This window comes from Pristis pectinata, chromosome 40, assembly GCF_009764475.1.
Source record: "Pristis pectinata isolate sPriPec2 chromosome 40, sPriPec2.1.pri, whole genome shotgun sequence".
Lineage (NCBI taxonomy): Eukaryota > Metazoa > Chordata > Chondrichthyes > Rhinopristiformes > Pristidae > Pristis > Pristis pectinata.
Window position 1 is genome coordinate 8,814,226 of NC_067443.1, and position 23,481 is coordinate 8,837,706.

General features: G+C 50.9%; 1 protein-coding gene across 4 annotated transcripts; it reads left to right on the plus strand.

The window, feature by feature from the left end:
- The first annotated feature begins 1,949 nt into the window (after positions 1–1,949).
- paqr6 (progestin and adipoQ receptor family member VI) lies at positions 1,950–21,395 on the plus strand. Of its 4 annotated transcripts, XM_052045749.1 has the most exons (9): positions 1,954–2,224; positions 2,398–2,482; positions 4,698–4,845; positions 6,824–6,951; positions 10,904–11,109; positions 15,309–15,435; positions 15,865–15,961; positions 17,727–17,871; positions 19,577–21,395. In XM_052045749.1, the coding sequence occupies exons 3-9, from the start codon at positions 4,795–4,797 to the stop codon at positions 19,846–19,848; spliced, it is 1,026 nt and encodes a 341-aa protein (XP_051901709.1). In that variant the 5' UTR covers positions 1,954–2,224; positions 2,398–2,482; positions 4,698–4,794; the 3' UTR covers positions 19,849–21,395. The 4 variants fall into 4 exon arrangements, with proteins under 4 accessions (XP_051901710.1, XP_051901711.1, XP_051901709.1 ...); XM_052045750.1 differs by lacking the exon at positions 2,398–2,482 and having other exon boundaries at positions 1,950–2,224; positions 4,698–4,724; XM_052045748.1 differs by lacking the exon at positions 2,398–2,482 and having other exon boundaries at positions 1,957–2,224.
- Positions 21,396–23,481: the final 2,086 nt, after the last annotated feature.

Consider the following 23,481-nt stretch of genomic DNA (forward strand, 5'->3'; position numbering starts at 1 on the left):
GACAACATCCGTGGAGAAAAGCAGGCGGTCAACATTTCAGGTCAGGACCCTTCTTCAGGGCTGAAGATAGGAAAAAGGGAAGCCCAGTGTACAGGAGGGAAAAGCAAAGGAGTGACAGATGGACAAAAGAAGGGAGGTGGGGGGGGCACAAGGTGGTCATAGGTAGATGCAGGTTAGAGGTAGTGATAGGCAGGTGCGGGGCAGGAGGGGAGAGCAGATCCACTGGGGATGGGTCAAAGGTAAGGATAGAAAGGAAAATAAGAGGTAGAAAAAAGAGAGATAGGCTAGGAAAGGGAAGAAGAGGCATGGTTGGTGGTGGGTGTGGTGGTGGTGGTGGTGGTGGGGGGGGGGGGGGATTACTTAAAGTGGGAGAATTCAACGTTCATGCCGTTAGGCTGCAAGGTTCCAAGACGGAAAATGAGGTGCTATTCCTCCAATTTGCGCTTGGAATTCTCCTGGAGGTAGAGGAGGCCGAGGACTGACATATCAGTGACCGTGTAGGAGGGGGAGTTGAAGTGACTGGCAACGAGGAGACGCAGATCGCGGTTACGGACGGAGCATAGGTGTTCTGCAAAATGGTCACATAGTCTGTGTTTGGTCTCACAATGAGGAAGAGGCCACACTTGGAGCACCGAATGCAGTAGATGATATTAAGGGAGTTGCAAATAAATCTCGGTCTCACCTGAAAGGACTGTTGGGTGCCCAATACATCACGAGCACATCCCTCCCTGCCTTCCGTTGTATCTACAGGCGGCGCTGCCTCAAGAAGGCAACATCCATCATCAAAGATCCCCACCATCCGGACTATGCCATCTTCTCACAGCTACCATGGGGCAGGAGGTACAGAAGCCTGAAGTCCCACACCGCCAGGTTCAGGAACAGCTACTTCCCTTCAACCATTCTGTTCTTCAACCAATCGGTACAACCCTAATCACTACAGTTCAGCAAAACAATGACAACTCTGATCACTCTGAACTAAAATGGACTTTTTTTGTTCTAATTGTGTTTTACTTGTAAAAATAGTGTAAAATTTATGTTTAATTTATGTTTCTCTTGTGAATACTGCTTATCTGATGCTGTGTGCCTGTGATGCTGCTGCAAGTATGTTTTTCATTGCACCTATGCACACATGCACTTGTGCATCTGACAATAAACTCGACTTTTGACTTTGACTTTGGATATGGGTCATCTGTAGGCAGAAGATAATTAGTTTAATTCGGCATCGTGTTAGGCGCAGATATTGTGGGCCGAAGGGCCTGTTCCTGTGCTGTATTGTTCTATGTTCTATTTATTGAACATGTTTCCACAGCGTTGGGTTCCTGATCACAACGGCCTCCTGCACAAAGCTCCGTCCTTCACTTCCTGCTCTCTCCTGTGCCACTTCTTTTGAATCCCTGGTTACAGGGACTCTGCCTCTGGAAACAATTCCTGCTTCTTCACCAGAAGGATCTGTGATGTTAGTGCGGGAAACGCTGCGGGGTTGTATATTCTGGGGACAATCTCTCTTCAGTTGGAGACACAGATGAGGGGTGTCACCCGAAAGGTCGACTGTCCATCTCCTTCCACAGATGTTGCCTGACCTGCTGAGTTCCTCCAGCATCTTATGTGTTGCTCCGAATCTCTCTTCACTGTCTTGGTGGCCAGATTGCTGGGGATTGGTGGTGTCCCTTCAATTAGTGACAGGACATCCTGCAGAGTGTGAGGGGTGGGCTGGAAGAGGACCCTGCCCCTCTAAATGGAAGGGGGAGTTTTCCGGGGTGACAACGCCGTGCCTTTAAATAGGGCTGGGATTTGTACAGAGTGGAGAGACACTTTACAATGTTGGCCACCGGATTTTGAAGGGGGTGTTCGTTGTCCCATGAGGCAGCGACAGATGATGCTGCAATGTGCAGCCGCCGGGCTGGAGAAGGGAGGACACTGCTCCTTTAAACGGCAGCTTCCTCCTCTGGCTGCTTCTCGGAAAACAAGGGGCCCCGTCTTTGCCTTTCCTCCAATCAGCCCGCTTCCAGAAGGCGGCGACTGATTTCCAGTGACAGAGAGAGAGAGAGAGAGAGAGAGAGAGAGAGAGAGAGTTTGTGAAGGAGTCTGAGAGAGAGCTCGGCGAGCGAAGGTATTGCCCACTTTGATCCGGAAAGCCAGTCTCCGCAGGCAGAATGAAACGCCGGGATCCCCGCGGGCAAATCAGTCCGGAATAGGAGGGGGCGACTCCCCGTTCTACAGACTGGTGAGTCCCTACTGAGCCCTTTCCAAACCGCTACACTGAAGTGTGCAACTAAATGGAAACGTCTAACCGCGAACGGGCTGTAACTGCCTACACGAGAAAGACACCGATTGTGCGGGTACAATATGTCCTGTTTCGTTGCGAAACGACTCCCAAAATATACTTAATATATTCAGTCAGGACTTCGCTATTGGCATCTGCTACTTTCAAACTTTGGCCCGCTGGAGGAGATGAAGATCTTGTTGTGACAAACGTCAGGAGGTATGAGGGGAGGGGATGGTTGAGGTCTGTCACAGGGGGCGTGGCGGGGGTGGGGGCGGGGGTGGGGGGCGATCTGAGGGATGATCCAGATGATCTGATAAAGCCGAGTCGGTGATCCGCGACCAGAGCTGTTCCATTGCTGCACTGACGTCCCCCAGGCCCAGCTGGTGCCCCGGAGACGCGAATTCGAATCCCAAAGCGGGAAGTGCGGAATTTAAATTCAGCGAATTAAATAAATCTGGACATTTAAAAAAATAGTATCCATGGAATAGAACCCAGTTGGTCGACCTAGGGATCGGGAATGGATTTACCATCCTCGCTTGATGTGGTCTGTTTGTCACTCCGGACCCAGAGGGGCTGCTGGCGCTCAAATGCCCTCTGAAATTAGCCGGAAGGCCGCTCGGTCCCAATAAATCAGGGACAGGCAGTAACTATTGGCCTTGCCAGCGATAAACGCAGACCGCGGTGAGCTGTAGGCAACACCACTGTGTTCAATGGCATTAAAATATTCAGATATAACACACGTAGTCGCTGGGGCACTATCAGAGACATTCCCAGCGCGTACAGAGGGAGCGCCGCAGTGTCAGAAGGCTGTCCTGAGGGAGCGCCGCAGAGGTATATTCCTGAAGGAGCGCTGCAGTCAGAGGGATATTACTGAGGGAGCGCCGCAATCAGAGAGGCAGTCCTGAGGGAGCGCCGCACGGAGGAATTTGAGGGAGCTCCCCAATATCAGAGTGTTCAGGAGGCAGTCCTGAGGGAGCGCCGCAGAGGTATATTCCTGAGGGAGCGCTGCAGTCAGAGGGATATTACTGAGGGAGCGCCGCAATCAGAGAGGCAGTCCTGAGGGAGCGCCGCACGGAGGAATCTGAGGGAGCTCCCCAATATCAGAGTGTTCAGGAGGCAGTCCTGAGGGAGCGCCGCAGTCAGACGGGAGCGCCGTATTGAGGGAGCCCAGGGCCGTGGACACCTGAGGGTGACACCACTGCCGGAGGAGATGCCGCGCTGTCAGCGGCGACATCTTCCAGATGAGACCTGAAGCCGGAACTCTCCTGCCTGGTCATCCGAATGCGAGGTCTCCCGGTAATAACGGGGGAAGGGGAAGGACATCCTCTCCCACCGCTTCCCAATACTTGTCCGCCAATCAGCGTCACTGAAGCTGATGCTGGCATTGCCATTGTGGGATCTTTCTGTGTGCGGTGGGCTGCTGAGTCTCCCACAGTATAGCAATGACTGTACTTCAAAGGGAGGTTTGCTTGTGAACACGGGGTACAATGAAGGGGAGGTGAAAGGTACTCTGGACATGCAGGACTCTCTGTCAGTGTCCATGCTTCTTGTGACATGGATGTTGGGGGAGGTGGGGAGAAGATCTGCAGGAACAGGTGGGCTGAAACTGTTGAGTGTGCTTTTCCCTGAACCACAGCAGACTCAGGGAAGATTCACTGGAGATGGTTCAAATCACAAAGTGCACGGGGAGAGATGCTGAGAAATTGTTTCCACTTGTGAGTGAGTACAACCACAACAGGCCCGAGAAAAGATTTCCCAGAGGCTTTTTCCTAGAGGGTCTGGGAACGTGGGCTGTGGCAGAGAGTGAAGATCAGGCACTGAAAGATGAGGGAGCTGAAACATGCAGCAGAAGGGAATGGAAGGGCAAGGTGACATGATCAAGGGTAACTACAGGGTGGGAGGAGGCTTCTGTACAAGGGCAACATTGTCACATTTCATCAAGACACCACACGTGGCTGTGCCTTCAGCTGCTTGGGCCCCAAGCTCTGGAATTCCCTCCCTGCACTTTACTTCCTCTATTTCTGTCTGTCTGACTCTCTCTCTGTCTGTCTCTCCATCGCGCTCTCTTTCTGTCTCTCTCTCTCTCCATCTCTCTTTCCGTCTCTGTCTATCTCTCTCTGTCTGTCTGTTTCTCTCTCTCTCTTTGTCTCTCTCCATCACTCCCTCTCTCTTTCTCTGTCCCTCTCTCTGTCTCTCTCTCACTCACTCTATCCCTCTCTCTCTTTCTCTGTCCATCTGTCTGTCCATTTGCCTGTCTGTCTGTCTCTCTGTCTGTCCTGACATCTAATGTTGTTTGATGCCATATCCTGATACTGCTGCTGTGACGGGTGTTTCAGCAGGTTGGAGCCACTGTGTGTGCAGCCTGTTTTGCTGTTTGGGACTTCGAGGTCTGACTCTTTGTTCTAACCCACCTCCAATGTGAATCTTGCAGGTTAACAATGGAGCTGAGGAAGAGAAGGTGAGGGGGGCACCTGACAGCCACATTGATCCTCCGGCACAGTCTCTGTCTATGGGCACAGGTCTCCAAGATGTTAACTGTTAAGTTGCCCCACCTGTTAAGCAATCACCAAGTTCCCAGAGTAAGTCCAAGGTTATGGGTATCTGCTCGAAATATCCCAAACACAGAGTTAATTCAACCTTACACGCTGGCCATTCTTTATGTCAATGTATCAAACAAAGTAGCATCAAGACAAGGACTTAAATCTGCAAGGCAGGGAGGGTTACAGACCAAGTGCTGGTAAATGGGACCAGTGTAGATGGGTACTGGATATTGTAGGCTGAAGGGCCTGTTTCTGTGTTGTAGGACTTCGAAACAATCTTGTGCATTCAATTTATTTCCCCTGCCAAACCTGTCATCATGTGTTTGGTTATATTTTTCCTTCTTCTTCAACGGCTAAGTTGTTTTTTTCAATATTCTCCATTCATTGTTGGCAAGTCACAGTTTAGAATCCGGCTCCGACCATTTGGTGTCTCAGCAAAGCAGGATTCCAAAGTAAGTCAGTCAGTCAGTCTGTTTATCTGTCCCTCCTTCCCTTACAAACACACACACACACACACACACACACACAGATAGACACACACACACACACACACACACAAAGACAGACAGACAGACACACACACGCACACACACACACACACACAAAGATAAAAAGACACACACACACACACACACACATTCACCAGAACATTTCTGAGAAACATTTGTTTTGAATAACAACATAAAAAAAGAAATCAGTCACCACAAAAAATTCTAGATTCTTAGCACATTCCAATGGTCTGTGTCTGCCACATCTCACTGACCAACCTTCAGTCAGAAGGTCGTGAGTTCATCCCACTCTGAGGGTTCAGGCCTCGACCTTGAACTATTGGGGTTAAGCTGTAGTAGGGGGGCAGGATGGTCATTTGCAGCATAATTACCATTCATATACCATTTGGGCCAAACAAACTGATTCTGAGGTAATTTAAAAAGGATACTGTGGATTGGAATGTTGCAAATACACTTCACTATTTAGGAAAGGAGGGAGAAACACAAAAGGGAACTATCGGCAGTTCACCTAACGTTATACTGGGGGAAATGTTAGAATTTAATATTAAGCAAGTGGAAAGAAGGCACTTGGAACATAATAAAAGGATAGGTCAGGGTTAAAATGGACTTAGGGAAGTTGGGACCACAAAGTTACAAACTCTGGTATTAATCACTTTGTCTCATTTGAGCTCAACAAACTGGTTGACAATTGCCTGACAGACTTAGTTTATTTGATTACCATTTATCTCCACAGTTTAACATTACAAGGTTAAGACACATTAACTGTAAATTTAAATTAAACTACTTTTTTAAATGATAATAAAATCACCCCATTCCTCCCCAAAACCCACACTCAGAGAATGCTGCACTGGGAAGGCGTGACATTCCCACTCCAGAGACCTGAGCTCATAGGCCTGGTGCAACACATTGTGGAAGGGGCAGTACTGAGGGAGAGTCACACTGTGGGAGGGACAGTGCTGAGGGAGCATCACACTGTGGGAGGAGAAGTGCTGAGGGAGCACTTCACTACGGGAGGGGAAGTGAGGAGGGACTGTCACACTGAGGGAGGGGCAGTACTAAGGGAGCTCCGCACTATGGGATGGAGAGTGAGGGGGGAGCACCACACTGTGGGAGGGGCAGTACTGAGGAAGCACAGCACTGTGGGAAGGGCAGGGAGAGAACACCACACCATTAGAGATGTGATGTTCTGAATTAAGTTTCAAACCCATGTCCCATCGACACTCTCGGGGGAAGGATTGAGCACACGGTCAGTATTGTTGGTGTTTACCCAGAGCTTTGGGCCCAATATTTATCCTTCAAACGTCACGATAGCACAAACGTGTGGTCACATGTTTATCAGTGGCATCTTTCTGCGCATAAATTGGCCAATCCCAGGTTATCATATTTCCTGGGCTGGGGGGGCTTTGGGGCTTCCCAGACTGAGGAGTGCTGGGGAAATGCTGATCTGCCTTAATTTTATGTTCTCTGCACCCACCCCCACCCCCTCCCCTCCTCCTCCACCACCCCAGGTTTTCCGTGAGGATGGGATTGTGTCCGGCTACCGTAACCCCCAAAGCTCAGCCAGGGACTGCCTCATTAGCACCTTCCAAATGACCAATGAGACGCTCAACATCTGGACCCACTTCCTCCCCACATGGTACGTGTTGTAGCTTAACGTGGTGGCGGAGAAGAGCCAATCTGCTCATTCACGGTGACCTATGTCACAGGCAGCAACAGCAAAGAGGCTCTTTGGCCCCTCTGCTCTGTGCTAGTGTTCACAAGTTCTCTCCCTCCCTTCTCATCCCCACCTAAGGTAAGTCGGTTAGCATGTTGTGGGGAGCATCCAATGTGCCTGCACAGGTGGGATGTGAATGGGTAAGAATGGGGTATAATGTGGGATAGTGTCAGCTTCTCCACTCTGGAAGGAAGAATGAAAAGCAAATTGTTATTTAACTTGAGTGAGACCTGGACAAAATGTGCAGATTTAGGTACAGCAATAATCAGGAATGGTAACTGGTATTGGTATTGGTTTATTATTGTCACTTGTACTGAGGTATAGTGAAAAACTTCTCTTGCATACCATTCATACAGGTCAATTCATTACACAGTGCAGCTACATAATTGAGTTAGTACAAAGTGCATTGAGGTAGTACAAGTAAAAATAATAACTACAGAGTAAAGTGTCACAGTTACAGAGAAAGGTGCAAGGTCACAACAAGGTAGATCGTGAGGTCAGAGTCCATCTCATCGTATAAAGGAACCATTCAATAGTCTTATCACAGTGGGGTAGAAGCTGTCCTTAAACCTGGTGGTACATGCCCTCAGGCTCCTGTATCTTCTCCCTGATGGAAGAGGAGAGAAGGGAGAATGACCTGGTTGGGTGAGGTCTTTGATTATGCTGGCTGCTTCGCTAAGGCAGCAAGCGGTAAAGAGGTAAAGAGAGGTGAAGAGTCCAAGGAGGGGAGGCTGTTTTCCGTGATGTGCTGGGCTGTGTCCACAACTCTCTGCAGTTTCTTGTGGTTCTGGGCAGTGCAGTTGCCATACCAAGCCGTGATACATCCAGAGAGGATGCTTTCTATGGTGCATCGATAAAAGTTGGTGAGAGTCAAAGGGGACATGCTGAATTTCTTTAGCCTCCTGGAATGTCATCCTTTATTTCAAGGGGAATGAGTATAAAAGCAAGGAAGTTCTGATGCAACTGTACAGCTTGCTGCCTGGACTGCTGCGTACAGCTTTGGTCTCCATCTCCAAGGAAGCATGTGCTTGGATTGAAGGTGATACAGGGAAGGTTCCTGGGACGAAGGAGGTGAGGTTGGAGAAAAGGCCAAGCAGGTTGGGCCTGTACTCAGTGGAGTACAGAAGAACAAGAGATGATCTTATTGAAATATGTCAAGTTCCAAGGGCAGTGGACAGGGTGGAGACGTGGGGATATTGGGAACTAGGATGGGTTAGTAAGTTTGCAGATAGCACTAAGGTTGGAGGTGTTGTGGATAGTGTAGAAGGCTGTCATAAGTTACAACAGGATATAGGCAGGATGCAGGGTTGGGTGGAGAAGTGGCAGATGGAGTTCAATCTGGAAAAGTGTGAAGTGATACACTTTGGAAGATTGAACTTGAAGTTGGAGTACAAGTTTAATAGCAGGATTCTTAGCAATGTGGAGGAACAGACGGATTTTGGGGTCCAAGTCTATAGATCTCACAAAGTTGCCTTGCAAGTTGATAGGTGGTTAAGAAGTCATACAGTGTGCTGGCCTTCATTAGTTGAGGGATTGAGTTCAAGAGTCGCGAGGTAATGTTGCAGCTCTATAACTTAGAGTATCTTGTTCATTTCTGGTCGCCTCATTTTGGAAGGATGTGTAGGCTTTAGAGAGGATGCAGAGGAGATTTACTAGGATGCTGCCTGGATTAGACGACATGTCTTATGAGGAAAGGTTGAGTGAGCTCGGGCTTTTCTCTTTGGAGCTACGCAGGATGAGAGGCGACTTGATAGAAGTTTATAAGATAATGAGGGGCATAGATACAGTGGAGAGCCAGCACCTTTTCCCCAGTGTGGCAATGGCCAATACCAGAGGACATCTGTTCAAGGTGAATGGAGGAAAGTTTAGGGGAGATGTCAGTAGGTTTATTTACACAGAGTGATGGGTGCCTGGAACACACTGCCAGGGTGGTGATAGAGGCTGATATAATAGGAACATCTAAAAGACTCTTAGATAGGCACATGGATGCAAGAAAAATGGAGGGTTATGGGCTGTGTTGGAGTGAAGGGTTAGGCTGATCATAGAGTAGGTTTATATTGGTCGGCACAACATCATGGGTCAAAGGGCCTGAACTGTTCTATGTTCTTTTAGGAGGCACAGATTGAGGGGTTTATAGACGACAAAGATGAGGGGACTTTCTTCCAGGGTTACAACTGTGGATTATACACAGGATGGAGATGACAAACACTTGAATCCCAAAAGGAGAGAGTAGGAAACTGTTGGGTCAATGTTGGATCAGCCCTAACCTTGCTGAATATTGCCGCAGTCTTCAGGGGCCAATCAGCCTTTAGATCCTGTTTCTGAGTATTTGAGAATGGCCCCTGGTTTCGCCAACAAAGGGCTGGTTACACTGAAATACCAGAAGGCTGTAGGTGCTGCAAATCAGAGACAGAAACAGATAATGATGAAAATACTTAGCAGGTCAGGCAGCATCTGGAGAGATAAACCAAGGGTTAATGTTTCAGGTTGATAACCTGTCATTAGCTGCCACTGTTATCTGCTTAACATGAGTGGACATAATTTTCAGGTGATTGGAGGAAGGTATAAGGGGGATGTCAGGGGTAAGTTTTTTACACAGGGAGTGGTGGGTGCATGGAATGCACTGCCAGCAGATGTTGTGGGAGTAGATACATTAAAGACATTTAAGAAACTCTTAGATAGACACATGAATGATAGAGAAATGGAGGGCTTATGTGGGAGGGAAGGGTTAGATAGATCTTAGAGCAGCGTAAAATGTCGGCACAACATTGTGGGTTGAAGGGCCTGTACTGTGCTGCAATGTTCTATGTTCTATGGTGAAGGGGTGCCTTGGTGGTCTTTACCAGAGCCTTTTCCCCATGATCACTGAGTACAGGGATGCCTCCTCGCCCACACTTATGCCGGTGAGCAGTGCCAGTGGTTTCACTCACACCGACAGACAGAACTTGTCGCTAAGCCCTGAATTCCTCTCTTCCGTGCAATGGTACTGGGAGTACTGCTCCTGAAAGGAACGATTAAAGACAGGCTGCAGGGTTAATGCCTACACCACACTAATCAAATGGGATACAGTTACAAATAGAACTTACATGGTGCGCATAATGTAAAACATTCCAAGGGCCTCACCTCAGTCTGAGGCATGTGACACAGCGGCAGGAGGAGATATTGGGGCAGAGGATCAAAAGCCTCATCAAATAGGTCAGCTTTAAGGGTGTTTAAAATAGGAAAGAAAGGCAGAGCCTTCAGCAGAGGAGTCCAGAACTTGGGATCCAGATATGGCAGTCAGTGATGAAGCAGTGGGAGCCGGAGATGGTCGAGAGGCTGGAACTGGAGGGAGGGCAGAGAATAGGGAAGGTGGAGGAGGTTACAGGGGTCGGAGGAAGTTACAGGGGTCGGAGGAGGTTACAGAGACTGGAAGGACCAAAGTCCTCAATGGAACTGCAAACAACGGAGAGTATTTTGAATCAATTTTCCAAGATAAAATTCATGGAAGAAAGTCTTCCTGTGCACAGACAAGGCAGTTGCCAATAGTGAGGTGACTATTGAGTTGGAGAGCAGAGATTGAATGAAAGTTGGGGGAACACAGAAGTGGGGAGGAATGGAAGGAGGGGGCAATGGGGTGAGACTGGCATGGAGCAGAAACCACAGGGTTGTGGGTAGCTCTACATTGGAAGGCACAGCTTGATCCCACAGTGTTGATGAGGCAAACAGTGAAGCCATTCCCAGAGGATGAAGTGCCGGCTTGCTCCTTCCCCACAGACACTGACTGACCAGCAGAGTATTTACAGATAGTTTGTGCCTCGGGACTGTGTGCTCGGCAGATCCTCCGTCCTCGTCCTGCCAGCTCACACTGACTTCTGACCCTTGTCTCACGCAGGTACTTTCTGTGGCGGCTGCTCGTCCTCTGGCACTCTGTGGACTTCTACAATGAGGCGTATGCCTGGCCACTCTTTGTCTACATGTTCTTCAGCTGCCTCTACCCTTTCACCTCCAGCTGTGCCCACACCTTCAGCACCATGTCCGCTCACGCACGACACATCTGCTACTTCTTCGACTATGGGGCACTCAGCCTGTACAGCTTGGGTATGTCCGTGTCCATCAGCCTCTGTACCGGGGACTGTCATAGCCTGGGAGATCATCAACGAGGCCAGGAACCTGTCGGCATTTATTGCCTTGGATCAGAGTGTTTTACTGGGCTATGTCAGCGGGCAGATACGAGACAGGCATAGTGGCACAGCCAGCAGAGCTGCTGCCTTGCAGCACCAGAGACCCGGGTTCGATCCCAAGGAGGTGTGAGTTGTTTGGTTAATTGGCCACTGTAAATTGCCCCCCAGTGTGTGTGTCAGTGGTGGAATTTGGGGTGAATTGATGGGAATGTGGGGAGAACGTAAAACAGGGCTGAGTGTAATTGGGTAGGTGTCAGCTAGCATGGACTCAGTGGACCAAAGGGCCTGTGTCCATGCAGTAGGTGTTTTTGAATTCGCTTCCTGCTGTGGAGGCAAAGACATTGAATATATACAAGACCTCTCTTCCTCAGTCAGAGAGTCACAGAGTCATACAGCTCAGGAACAGGCCCTTCAGCCCACAACCTCCATGCTGACCTTTTCACCCAATGGCACTAATCCCTTTTTCCAGCGTTAGGAACATAGACCTAGTGAAATGTCTGTCTCGATGCGATAGTAATTGTGTCAGACCGTACCACCTCCTCTGGCAGTGAGTTCCAGCTGGCACGCACTCTGTGAAAATAAACTTTCCCCTCCGAGCCCCTTTAAACTTTTTTCCTCTCACCTTGAACCTGTGCCCTCTTGTTGTTGACACCCCTACCATGGGGAAAAGATTCTGACTATCAACACCCCTATCAGGTCACCCCTCAGCCTCCATCGCTCCAGGGAAAACAAGCCCAGTCTGTCCAATTTCTCCCCAGAACTAAAGTCCTCCAAACGAGATACGTCATGGTGAATCACCTCCGCACCCTCTGGAATGCAACCACATCCTTCCTGCAGTGTTGCGGCCAGAACTGCACATAATACTCTAAGTGTGGTCTAACCAGGGTTATGTAAAGTTGCAACATAATGTCCCAACTATTATATTCTATTCCCCGACCTATGAAGGCAAGCATTCTGTTTGCCCTCTTCCCTACCCCTCGCTCTCTCTTCCCTCCCATTTCCCCCTCCCCTTTCTCTCACCCTTCTCCCCCCCCATTTTTTCTCCCTTCCTCCCTCCCTTTCTCTTCTTCTCTTGTGTTGCCACTTTCAGGGACGACAGACTTGAACCCCAAGGTCCCTCTGTCCATCAACACAGCTCAGTCTGATGAATGGCCTCGGGGATGATACATTAACTGTTTCTCTCTCCACAGATGCTGCACTTACTGTTTTTATTTGAAACTAGTCTGACAGACACTTAAGGACAGGGGAGTTGAGGAAATCGGAGAGCGAGTCAGCCATGATCTCACTGAATGGCGGAGCTCCAGGGGCTGACAGATCTACTCTTGCTCCTGTCTCTTATCTTCTTATGTCCCTGCGCCCTTCTGTATATCTGTAACCTCCTCAGGCCCCAACGGCTCTCTCTTGTCACCCACTCATTTTCAGAGGTCGGGAGGGGTGTGGAGCCAGAGGTGGGGTGGGGACACTGGAAGTGACAGAGACTGGGAGGGATGAGGTCATGTGTGGGGGGTGGGTGGGGGTCGGTCAGAAAATGAGAACGTTTTTATTCAAGGGAACCTGTTTGGGAGAAGATCACGGCACAGATATCAGAATTCTCACTCATTCTCCCTCCCCCCACTGCCCTCTGCCCTCTGAACTCTGAACTCTCCCCACTCCATTTCTCACGTTCCCTCCCCTCTTCCAACTTTCCCTCTCTCTCCCGCTCCCCTCTCTCCTTCCTTCCACCCCCTCTCCCTCCCTCTGCTCTTTCCATCTCTTTCCCTCCCTCTTGCACTCTCTCCCCACCCCTCTTTCTCTCTCTCCCCTTCTCCACTCTTCTCTCTCCCTGTCTCCCCCCTCTCTGTGCCCTCCTGCCCTTCCCCCTCTCTCTCTCTCTCTCTCTCTCTCTCTCTCTCTCTCACTCTCGCTCTCTCTCTCTCTCTCTCTCTCTATCTATATTAATTCTACACTCTCTGGCTCACCCTGACTCCACCACCAAGTGTGAGCTGAAAGTTCCTTCCCAGCTGCCCGCGTGCCTTTCTGTTTCAGGGGTCTGACTGGTGAGAGAGACAGAGACATTGTCTCGGTCAATAAAGGCCCAATTCACAGCGTTGTTATTGAGCACAGGGCTGAATAAATTAGCAGCCTGCAGGTTACTCGTGCTTCCCACTAAGTAACCCTCACAGGATGGGGTTTTCATGCTTTGGAACATTCACAAGTCAAACCAGAAGAATGTTTCATGAACAGTATTGTTTTTCCAACTTCTCCTCTGTCGGGGTACAGAGACGTTGGAAAGAAAAGTCAGGTATGTTTACCCATCGTGCATTGTACGTTACCCTGTAAACAGTGAACGCCTCAGATCAGGAGTAAATGAGGAGTTTAAGGAAAGTAGCAGTGGTGATAAACTAGTATTGCAAACATTAACGGGACTGAAAGGCAATAAATCCCAAAGACCTGATGACCCGTACCTTAGGGGTTTGAATGATGTTGCTATGGTGATGTTAGATGCACTAACTTTCATCTTCAATATTCCATAGATACTTTTGAATGATTTGCACTGACTGGAGAAATGTAATTCCGTATTTGAGAAAGGAGCGAGGGAAAGAACAGGGAAGTGTAGACCAGTCAGCCCGACTCAGGCACAAAACATCACAAGGGAACAGGAGCTGGAGTTGGCCATTTGGCCCCTCTAGTCTACCCAACCATTCAATCTGATCATGGCTAACCTACACCAGCCTCAGCTCCAGTTCCCTACAATCCTCAATTCTTCGATCTTCCAAATATTTACTTTAAGTGTTTGTTATGATCCGACCTCCACCACCATCGAGGCAGAGGATTCCAGATGCACCTTCCTCAGAGAGAAGACATCTCCATGCACTCAGATTTAATTGCCTGACCCTTATCTTGTAATGATGTCCACTTGTCACAAGTGCTTTGTGTGGATTGATTCTGGAATCTTTTAGGAAGGAATTAGTAACTTTATTTGGAAAATAATAATCGGATTGGACAGTCAGCATGGCCTTACGACAGGGAAATCTGAGGATGTAGCACTCAGGGACCAAGAGGACAAACAGTTGATGTGCATTTGGGTTTTCAGAAGCCTTCAGTAAAGTGACAAACAAGAGATTATTACTCAAAGTTTGAGCACAATCTGTTCTTTTCTGTTCTGTGAGTTACAGCCTCAGCACTCCAGCAGCCCTCTCTGCTGGCATTCCACATTGACTTTGCCCCGTTGAGGGGACTCAGAGTCACACAGCACAAACAGGCCCTGTAGCCCGCTGAGTCTATGCGGACAGAGTACCTATTTACCTCAACCCTACGCGAATCCCATTTTATCCCCCCCACACTCCCATCATCTCCCCCAGATTCTACCCCTCACCCACACGCTGGGGGCAATTTACAGCACCCAATTAACCCACCGACCCTGCCTGTCTTTGGGATGTAGGAGGAAACTGGAACATCTGGCAGGGAAACCCACGCAGTCACAGGGAGAACTTGCAAACTCCACACAGACAGCGCCAGAGGTTGGGATTGAACCTGGGTCTTTGGAACTGTGAGGCAGCTGCACCTTCTTCAGTGCCCAGTGTGCTGCCCAGTTCAGTGGTGGGGGCAGCAGATGCAGCCCCCACCCTGGCCTATTCTGACAATATCCCATGGCTAAACTGCTTTGAAAGATCATTTTATTTCGAAGCAAAGATGTGGGTATGTGTGTTCCCTGGTTGCCAAGCTATGTGGAATCCCTCCCTTACACTGTGCTCCTCTCCTGCTCTCCCTCTCCCTCTCCTCTCTCCCCTTCCCCTTCTCCCTCCTCCTCCTCCCCTCCCCCTCCACCCCCTCCTCCTGCCTTCTCCCCCTCCCCGTCCTCCCCCTCCTCCCTCTCCCCTACCCCTCCCACTCCCCTCCTCCCCTCCTCCCTCTCCCCTACCCCCTCCTGCTCCTCCCCCTACCCCTCCCTCTCCTCGCTCTCCCCTACCCCTCACCCTCCTCCCCCTCCTCCATCTCCCCTACCCCCTCCCTTCCTCCACCTCCCTCTCTTGTTGTCCTTACTGTGTTTGGTGTTGACTGATGTTTGCCCTCTGATGTGCCCTCTGACTGGACGTGGCCCTGCTCCCTGCCAACGCCCTTCTCTCTGTGTCACAGGATGTGCCATCACTTACCGGGCCTATGTAATGGCTGACCGTTGGATTAACAATGCTCTCCATTCCTGCTTCGTCCCTGTCGCTGCATTTAACACGCTGGTTTGCACAACACTCTCTTGCTACTCCAGGTAGGCCCAGTTACCGTGCGATGCTGTGAAATAGGTCGATTGTACGGTGAAAAACTTTGTTTTGCATGCTGCCCACACAGATCATCGAGGTAGCACAAGGGGAGAGCAATAACAGAACGCAGAATAAAGTGTGGCCATAGAATTTAGATCTACAAGACCAGAACGATTACAACAGAGGGAACGAGTAGATCTGCATCGTGCAAAGTCGCCACGCTCCGGCATCCTGCTTCTGTCAGTCATTGGCCAGCGGGAAGCAAGACCCTGTGAAGGTCTGTGGTCCTCGCTCACAGGATGTGGGTGTAGGTGTCGTCCTCAATACCTGTGCTCAGGTGTCTGGTCCACGACTGGGACCCAGACCTTGTCAGCCAGATCACCCTCCCTTGCACTGACTCCCTGGTTAAAGTTGACTTGAGTATGTTTGTGTCGCAGATTCCTGGAGATTGAGCAGCCCAGGCTCAGTAAAACGTTGCGGTTAACAGCCTTCACCTACCCCTTCCTGTTCGACAACGTGCCGCTCTTCCACAGGGTAAGAGGACGTCAGTGGGTGCAGGGGTTGGGCACCCACACACAACGGCCACTGGTCAGAGGGGAGGTGAACACGTACACTCCCAATGTGTGGGGGGTGGGAGGGAGTGGCTGGTGCACTGGGTCTCAGTATTAGCTCTGTGTCACACCGAGTCACCGGGTGAACCAGTGAGGTGAGAGGTGGCACAGTAAAGCTCTGAGAATTCTCCCTATGTTCATTCAGAACCATCAGTGAGACCAAGTGCAGGCCGGTCGACTTCTTCTCCGAGTGCCTGCGTTCTGTCCTCCATGGCTGTCTGGAGCTCCCGGCTCCAACCACTTTAATCCCCCTCCCCACTCCCACACCGATCTGTCTGTCCTAGGCCTCCTCCACTGCTAGGGAGAGGCCCAACACAAACCAGAGGAACAGCCCCTCACATTCCCTCTGGGCAGTCTACACCCTGACAGCATGGTCACTGAATTCTCCAACATCTAGTAACCTGCTCCCCCTTTGTCCCTTTCCTCTCCCTCCTGACCTCCCCAGGACCGGGACCCCACACTCCCCAAACCTCACCGGGACCAACACCCCAAACCTCACCGGGACCAACACTCCAAGCCTCACTGGGACCAACATTCCCCAAACCTCACCGGGACTCACACTCCTTAAAACCTCACCGGGACCCACACTCCCACAAACCTCACCGGGACCCACACCCCAAGCCTCACTGGGACCAACATTCCCCAAACCTCACCGGGACCCACACTCCAAACCTCACTGGGACCCACACTCCCACAAACCTCACCGGGACCCACACTCCCCAAACCTCACTGGGACTCACACTCCTTAAAACCTCACCGGGACCCACACTCCCCAAATCTCACTGGGACCCCACACCCCCAAGTTGCACTGGGACCAATACTTCAAGCCTCACCGGGACCGCACACTCCCAAACCTCATCGGAAACCACACTCCCCAAACCTCACCGGGACCCCACACTCCCCAAACCTCACCGGGACCCCACACTCCCCCAAACCTAAGCAGGACCCACACTTCAAACCTCACCGGGACCGCACACTCCCCAAAACCTCACCGGGACCCACATTCAAAACCTCACTGGGACCCCACACTCTCCCAAACCTCACCGGGACCCCACACTTCCCAAACCTCACTGGGACCCACATTCCCCCAAACCTCACTGGGACCCCACACTTCCCAAACCTCACCGGGACCCACTGAGGTCCCGTGTTCTGTGCTCCCCTAAAACTTTGTGAATTCAGTGGCAAACTTACTTTAATAGTCTAAGATAATAATAGAATATTAAGATATATTTGGTGAGCAGTAAGGAGTGGTCCAGTGGCCCAGCGGGTACAGCTGCTTCCTCACAACTCCAGAGACCAGGGTTCGATCCCAACCTCCAGCGCTGTCTGTGTGGAGTTTGCACGCTCTCTCTGTGACCGGGTGGGTTTCCCACAGATGCTCCAGTTCCCTCCCACATCCCAACGACATGCAGGGTCGGTGGGTGAATTGCCCCCATTGTGTGGAGGAGGGGTAGGATCTGGGGGGAGTTGGTGGGAGTGTGGGTGGAGTGAACTGGTCTTGGGTAGATTGGTGTAAATGGCTGGTTGAGGGTCAGCCTCGTTGATGGGCCGAAGGGCCTGTTTCCATGTGGTACGATTCTACGGTAGGACCCCCCTGAGAGGTTTGACCCTGCTGGGAAGGGGGTGGGGGTGGGGGATGCTGGAGAAGAGGGCTCACCCCTCTGTCCCTCTCCTCTATCCTACCACAGCTCTTCCTCTGTTGGGGTGAAGACTGCAGCCACAACGCCTCCGTGCCCACCCACTACTGCCACCTGCTGTTTGCCTTCCTCACCTGCTTCCTCTTCGCCTCTCACCTGCCGGAACGCCTGGCTCCTGGCTGGTTCGATTATATCGGTGAGTGTCTGGGAACAGAGGGAGGAGTGGGAATGGGAACTGGGCTGCGGCTGGCTGTGGTGTGTGTGCAGATCTGGGATAGATCCCGGGTGGGAGACATTCCCTTCAGACTGCTCTTCCAACCTCCCTCCCAAACCCCTCACCCGCTTCCCCCCCCACGTGTCCAAACATCTCTCTCCCTCTGCTCACTGAGTCCACTCCAACCATTTTACCCCAATCCCACACAGATCCCATTCTTATTTTCCCCACATTCCCACCAACTCCCCCCGGATTCTACCCCTCGCCCCAACACTAGAGGCTAACGAACCCACCAACCCGCATGCCATTGGGACGTGGGATGTGGGAGGGAACTGGAGCACCCGGGGGAATCCCACCCAGTCACAGGGAGAACGTGCAAACTCCACACAGACAGCACCGGAGTTCGGGATTGATCCTGAGTCACTGGGAGATAATGTCCCAGGACCTCTGTCCCGGCTGATCCCTTGTCCCGAGACCGTGTCCCGAGCACTAGGAGCAGCTTCTGGAACCATCCTCACATTGTTCTGAACTCCAGTGAGCCATGGTCACCTTTCCTCAGGTCTGCTCAGGGGCACCTCCCTCATCCCAGGGACTAATCCAACAGCTCACCCTTCACCCACTCCAGGAACAGTCTGCCCTTCACTCAGTTTAGGGCCCAAACAGTGTACAGTGTAGACTCACCAGTGCCGTGTCATTCTGACAAGGTGCCCCCCCCACCCCTCCTGTGACCTCTATCAGTAATCACCAACTGTCCACTACACTGTTCTCACTCACCTCCATGCAGTGGGCTGTGCGGACAGGGGAGACCAGGCTTCGCAGCTCTGTGTGGGCAGTGGGTCGTGTAACAGAGCTGCCCAGATTACCTCCAGTCAGAGTAACCCTCGTCCCAGTCACTTCCGTTCACAGGGTGACACAGACAAACATTGCAAGCTTCACAAGCAGCTTGACCGGTCAAAGCCAGTCACCTCACCACCTCAGGACATAACCGACAGGCAGCCAATGAGACAACGGCAGGGATCAATGGCGAGGGAGTTCCAGAGCTCAGGAATCAGGCAGCTGAAGGCACAGCGGGGAGAAACATCAGGGAGAGCGCGGAGGGGCACTTACGTTTCTGAGACATAGGGGTTACAGAGAGAGGGAGGGATGTAGGGGCCTGAGGGGGTTACTGAAGGGGAGGGGGTTACAGAGGAAGGGGTGTAGGGGCCAGAGGGGGTTACAGAGACAGGGTGTAGGGGCTGCTGTTACAGAGTGAGGGAGGGGTGTAGGGGCTGGAGGGGTTACAGAAACAGGGAGGGATGTAGGGGAGGGAGGGGTTTACAGAGACAGGGAGGGGTTTAAGGGCCAGAGGGGGTTACAGAGACAAGGAGGGGTATAGGTGCTGGATGGGGTTACAGTGACAGGGAAGGGTGTAGGGCCGGAGGGAGCTCTCTTTATATGTGTGGGTGACAACAGTGACCACACACCAAGTCCTTTCACCACTGGAAGCCCTGGGCCACACTCAGATGTCCCAGGAACTGTGAATGGGATCCTCCTGATCCCTTGCAACAGTTTCAGGGGCTGAGTGGGCTCTTCCTGTTCCTGTGGCACAGGCCGAGAGGCCGAATGGCCAGTTCCTGTTGCCATGTAACCGACTGTTGCATCACCGAGGGGACAGCTCTCGGCTGATCTACATCTGCCTTCCCTGCAGGTCACAGTCACCAGCTGTTCCACATCAGTGCAGTGGCCGGCACACACTTCCAGCTGGAGGCCATCATCAGCGACATGGGCTGCCGTCGGGCCTGGCTACTGGCCAACACACCACTCCCCTCGCTGGGTGGAACCCTGGGCGTGATGGTGGCTGCCGTGTTCCTCAACCTCCTCATCATCTCCTCCTTCATTGCTCTCCTGGCCCTGGCTCCTGGCTCCTCCCCCTTCCTCCTCAGCACCCTGTCCAATCGGGTCAAGCCAAAGGGGGAGTGATGTGGGGAGGGGATCGCTGCTCTCTGGGATGGGATTGTGGAATTCGGGGGTCACCCCTGACTGCCTGGTGATGTGGCTGGAGAGGGTTGGATCATCCTCCATCTCCAACTGATCCCCAGGAGATGTTGGCTGACCGAACTTGACCATGGAACTCACTCGTGTTCTGACCCATGGTGCCTGCCTCTTCCAGTGGGTGGTGGTTGGCAAATGCTGGGCTCCGGAAGTGGCTACCGGGCGTCGTTGGTCTTTGGGTGCACGAGAGTCAGGTACGGGGAGCACGGCTCTCATCCCCAGAGCAACGGAGGGGGGGTGGTGTCGACAAGAGGGCCCCAAACCTTCACTATCCTCCCTCAGAGATCACCCAGAGTTGTGGAGCAGATCAGGTGCGCTCCAGCTGAATGGTAGGAACATGTTCGATGGGCTGAATAGCCTCCGCCTCCTCCTGCACCCATTTTGGAACAACTGTCTCAGATTCCAAAGGAGATATGATGTTTTATGTAAACATCTGGGCAGCTCCCTCCTGAGCAAACACACTCGGATGCTGTCAGCTAATCCTCACCTCCCCGTCGCTACCCACACTATCACCATGGCTATAACTGGCAACCTACTCCCTATGCTCCCCTTGGAGCCAGGCATGGAGATATCCTCACCTGTGGGTGAGTGAGTGTAGTCATCTCAGTGACTCATCCAGAGCTGACCCTGAAAAATGTTCCAGGAAAAACTCTGGCTTGTACTCTACAATTTGTTCACTTCCTGACATGTTGGCACACACTGGATGCCACCTAGCTTGCTTCAGAGTGTCATGGAAAGTCCAACAAAAGCAGAAACTAATTTGTCAGTTCCCACAGCATTTTTGGAGCCAGTTACGGAAAGTGATTGGGAACGGCCAGTGATTCACCCCCCAATAGCTATCAGCTGACTGCCTCTGCCCACAGCCCCCTCAGGAAGGATCTGAGCAACTCTGCAAGAGTTTGGCTCCAGTTAAACCAGTCAACACTTTAGCAGCTCATTATCCTCACTCTCCCACTTGCCTGGAGCCGATGTCACAGAGGGAGAGAGCTGTGTCTTCAGGTAGAGTCTGTTGCCGACCTTGCCCCAATGTAACCTCATACCTCTGCCTGGGTGCCTCATCAACTGCAGTGAACCTTTCTGCCTAATGAAAAATGCATCTTAACTTTCATTCCTCCTTGATAATAAGTAAACCTCTCAAATGGGTGCTGCTTATCCTCAGTGCTATTAAGCATTTAAACTGGATACCTAGATGTTTTAACAGAGTATTTGTTAACTGCTTTCTAAAGCAATATTTGTATCGATTGTCTTTGGTATCATTTCTCTTTTGGTCAGCTCCCACTCCCACGTGTTCCAGGAGCCAGGAAGACTGACCTATAAAACATGTCAGTTGCTGTAAAAAATATTCAGTCAAAGAATTCTAATGGATTGGAGAAGATTGTGAATTATACGGAGAGGCAGGGATTAATTCCTGGCCTTTGAATGTAAAAGGTTCCTGTGTCACAGTTGTCGACATTAAAGTTTACTGTGGGTTCTGACCTTCCTTCGTACTGTTCACTTGGGACGGGGTTTTCAGTAATTGCAGACATTGGGGGAGCTGGTGATGGGACAGAGAGGTGTTCAAAGTCAAGGAGAGGCTGGGGTAGGAGCAATAACCAGAGGACACACCATGAAGGTATTTGGCAAAACTAATACCGATCCTCTGGGCCTGAGTTATGCCACAGGGGACTGAAGGAGGATCTTATAGAGGGGCATAAAATCATGAGAGGCATAGAGAGAGTGAACGCACACAGTCGTTTACCCACTGATGTCCTGGGCCTGAGTTATACCCACTGATACCCTGGGCCTGAGTTATATCCACTGATACTCTGGGCCTGAGTTATACCCACATACCCTGGGCCTGAGTTATACCTACTGATACCCTGGGCCTGAGTTATACCCACTGATACCCTGGGCCTGAGTTATACCCACTGATACTCTGGGCCTGAGTTATACCCACTGATACTCTGGGCCTGAGTTATACCCACTGATGCTCTGGGCCTGAGTTATACCCACTGATACCCTGGGCCTGAGTTATACCCACTGATAATCTGGGCCTGAGTTATACCCACTGATGCTTTGGGCCTGTTATACCCACTGATACCCTGAGCCTGAGTTATACCCACTGATACTCTGGGCCTGAGTCATACCCACTGATGCTCTGGGCCTGAGTTATACCTACTGATACTCTGACCCTGAGTTATACCCACTGATACTCTGACCCTGTTATACCCATTGATACTCTAGGCTTGAGTTACACTCACTGACCCTGATTTACATCCACTGATACTCTGGGCCTGAGTTATACCCACTGAGCTATGGGCAGTACTGGAGGGATGTGTCAGTCTCCATCCCTCCTGATTTGTAAACCTTAACCTGACTGTTCCAGTTCTCACCCTCATTGTGTCACCAGCTTTAGTCCGCTTGGGTGATCACGTCCTTTCAGCTGCCCAGGAACTGTAACACTGGCCCCTGTTGTAGAACATTTTCTCTCATCTTCCTGCAGTTTATAAGCATGTCATGCTTTGGATCAAACCCCAGAAAGTTGGAGGTGAATTCCCGAAGTCCCAGTGAGGGAAATCCTGGGACTTTCCTTCAGTGCTGCCTGGTCCTCAGTAACAAATGCTTTCCACCTTCTGCATTTAAATGTTGCACCTAACTTTGCAATCTAGCAGCTTCAAACATGACTCCCTCAGTACTGCCCCTCCCACAGTACTGCACTTTTTTTTAATATAAACATTTATTCGCTAAAAGCACTACAAAAAGACAACCAGTGTCAATACACGACATCTAATACAGAAAAGAAGAAACTAAGCAACGACAGAACTACAGTAGAGAATGCAAACTAATACTAACGAAACACACACGCAACGCTACATCCGTTAACACAACAGGCAACATTTCAAATAAGAATCGTGTTTGTACTGTCCACGACACATGCAATCCCCTGAGGGGCCACAGTACTGCCCCTCCCTCAGTGTGACCCTCACTCAGTACCATCCATCCCACACTGTGGTGTTCCCTCAGTACTGCCCCTCCCACAGTGTGACGCTCCCTCAGTACTACCCCTCCATCAGTACCGCTCCTCCCACTGTGGGACATTCACTCAGTATTGGTCCTCCCACAGTGTGACACTCCCTCAGTACTGCTCCTTCCACAGTGTGACCCACCCTCAGCACCACCCCTCCCATAGTGGACTCTACCTCAGTACTGGTCCCCAACATTGTGTCACATCATCAGTACATTGTTGGGACGATTGGGATGGGTTTGGTGCTCAAGGCTCTGGAGTTGGACCCAAACCTGCAACTTCTAATTCAGTCAACACACTGTAACTCCCTATCCTCTCAGTGACTTGGGCAACTGTTGACATGGATGAGTTTGTTGCAGTGAAGGACATCCCTCCATTGCCCAAAGATCGCCACACTCCTCACACAGCAGCTGCTTACTCCCTGGTCAACACTTCCTGTTAGCTCTGTTGAGAACCAATCAAATAAATATGGTCTTTGCACGTCTTTCTTATGTGCAAAGAAAAAAGTCCCAGTACCTAAAGTAAAATCTGCAATAAAAATGTAATTCCAGCCCACA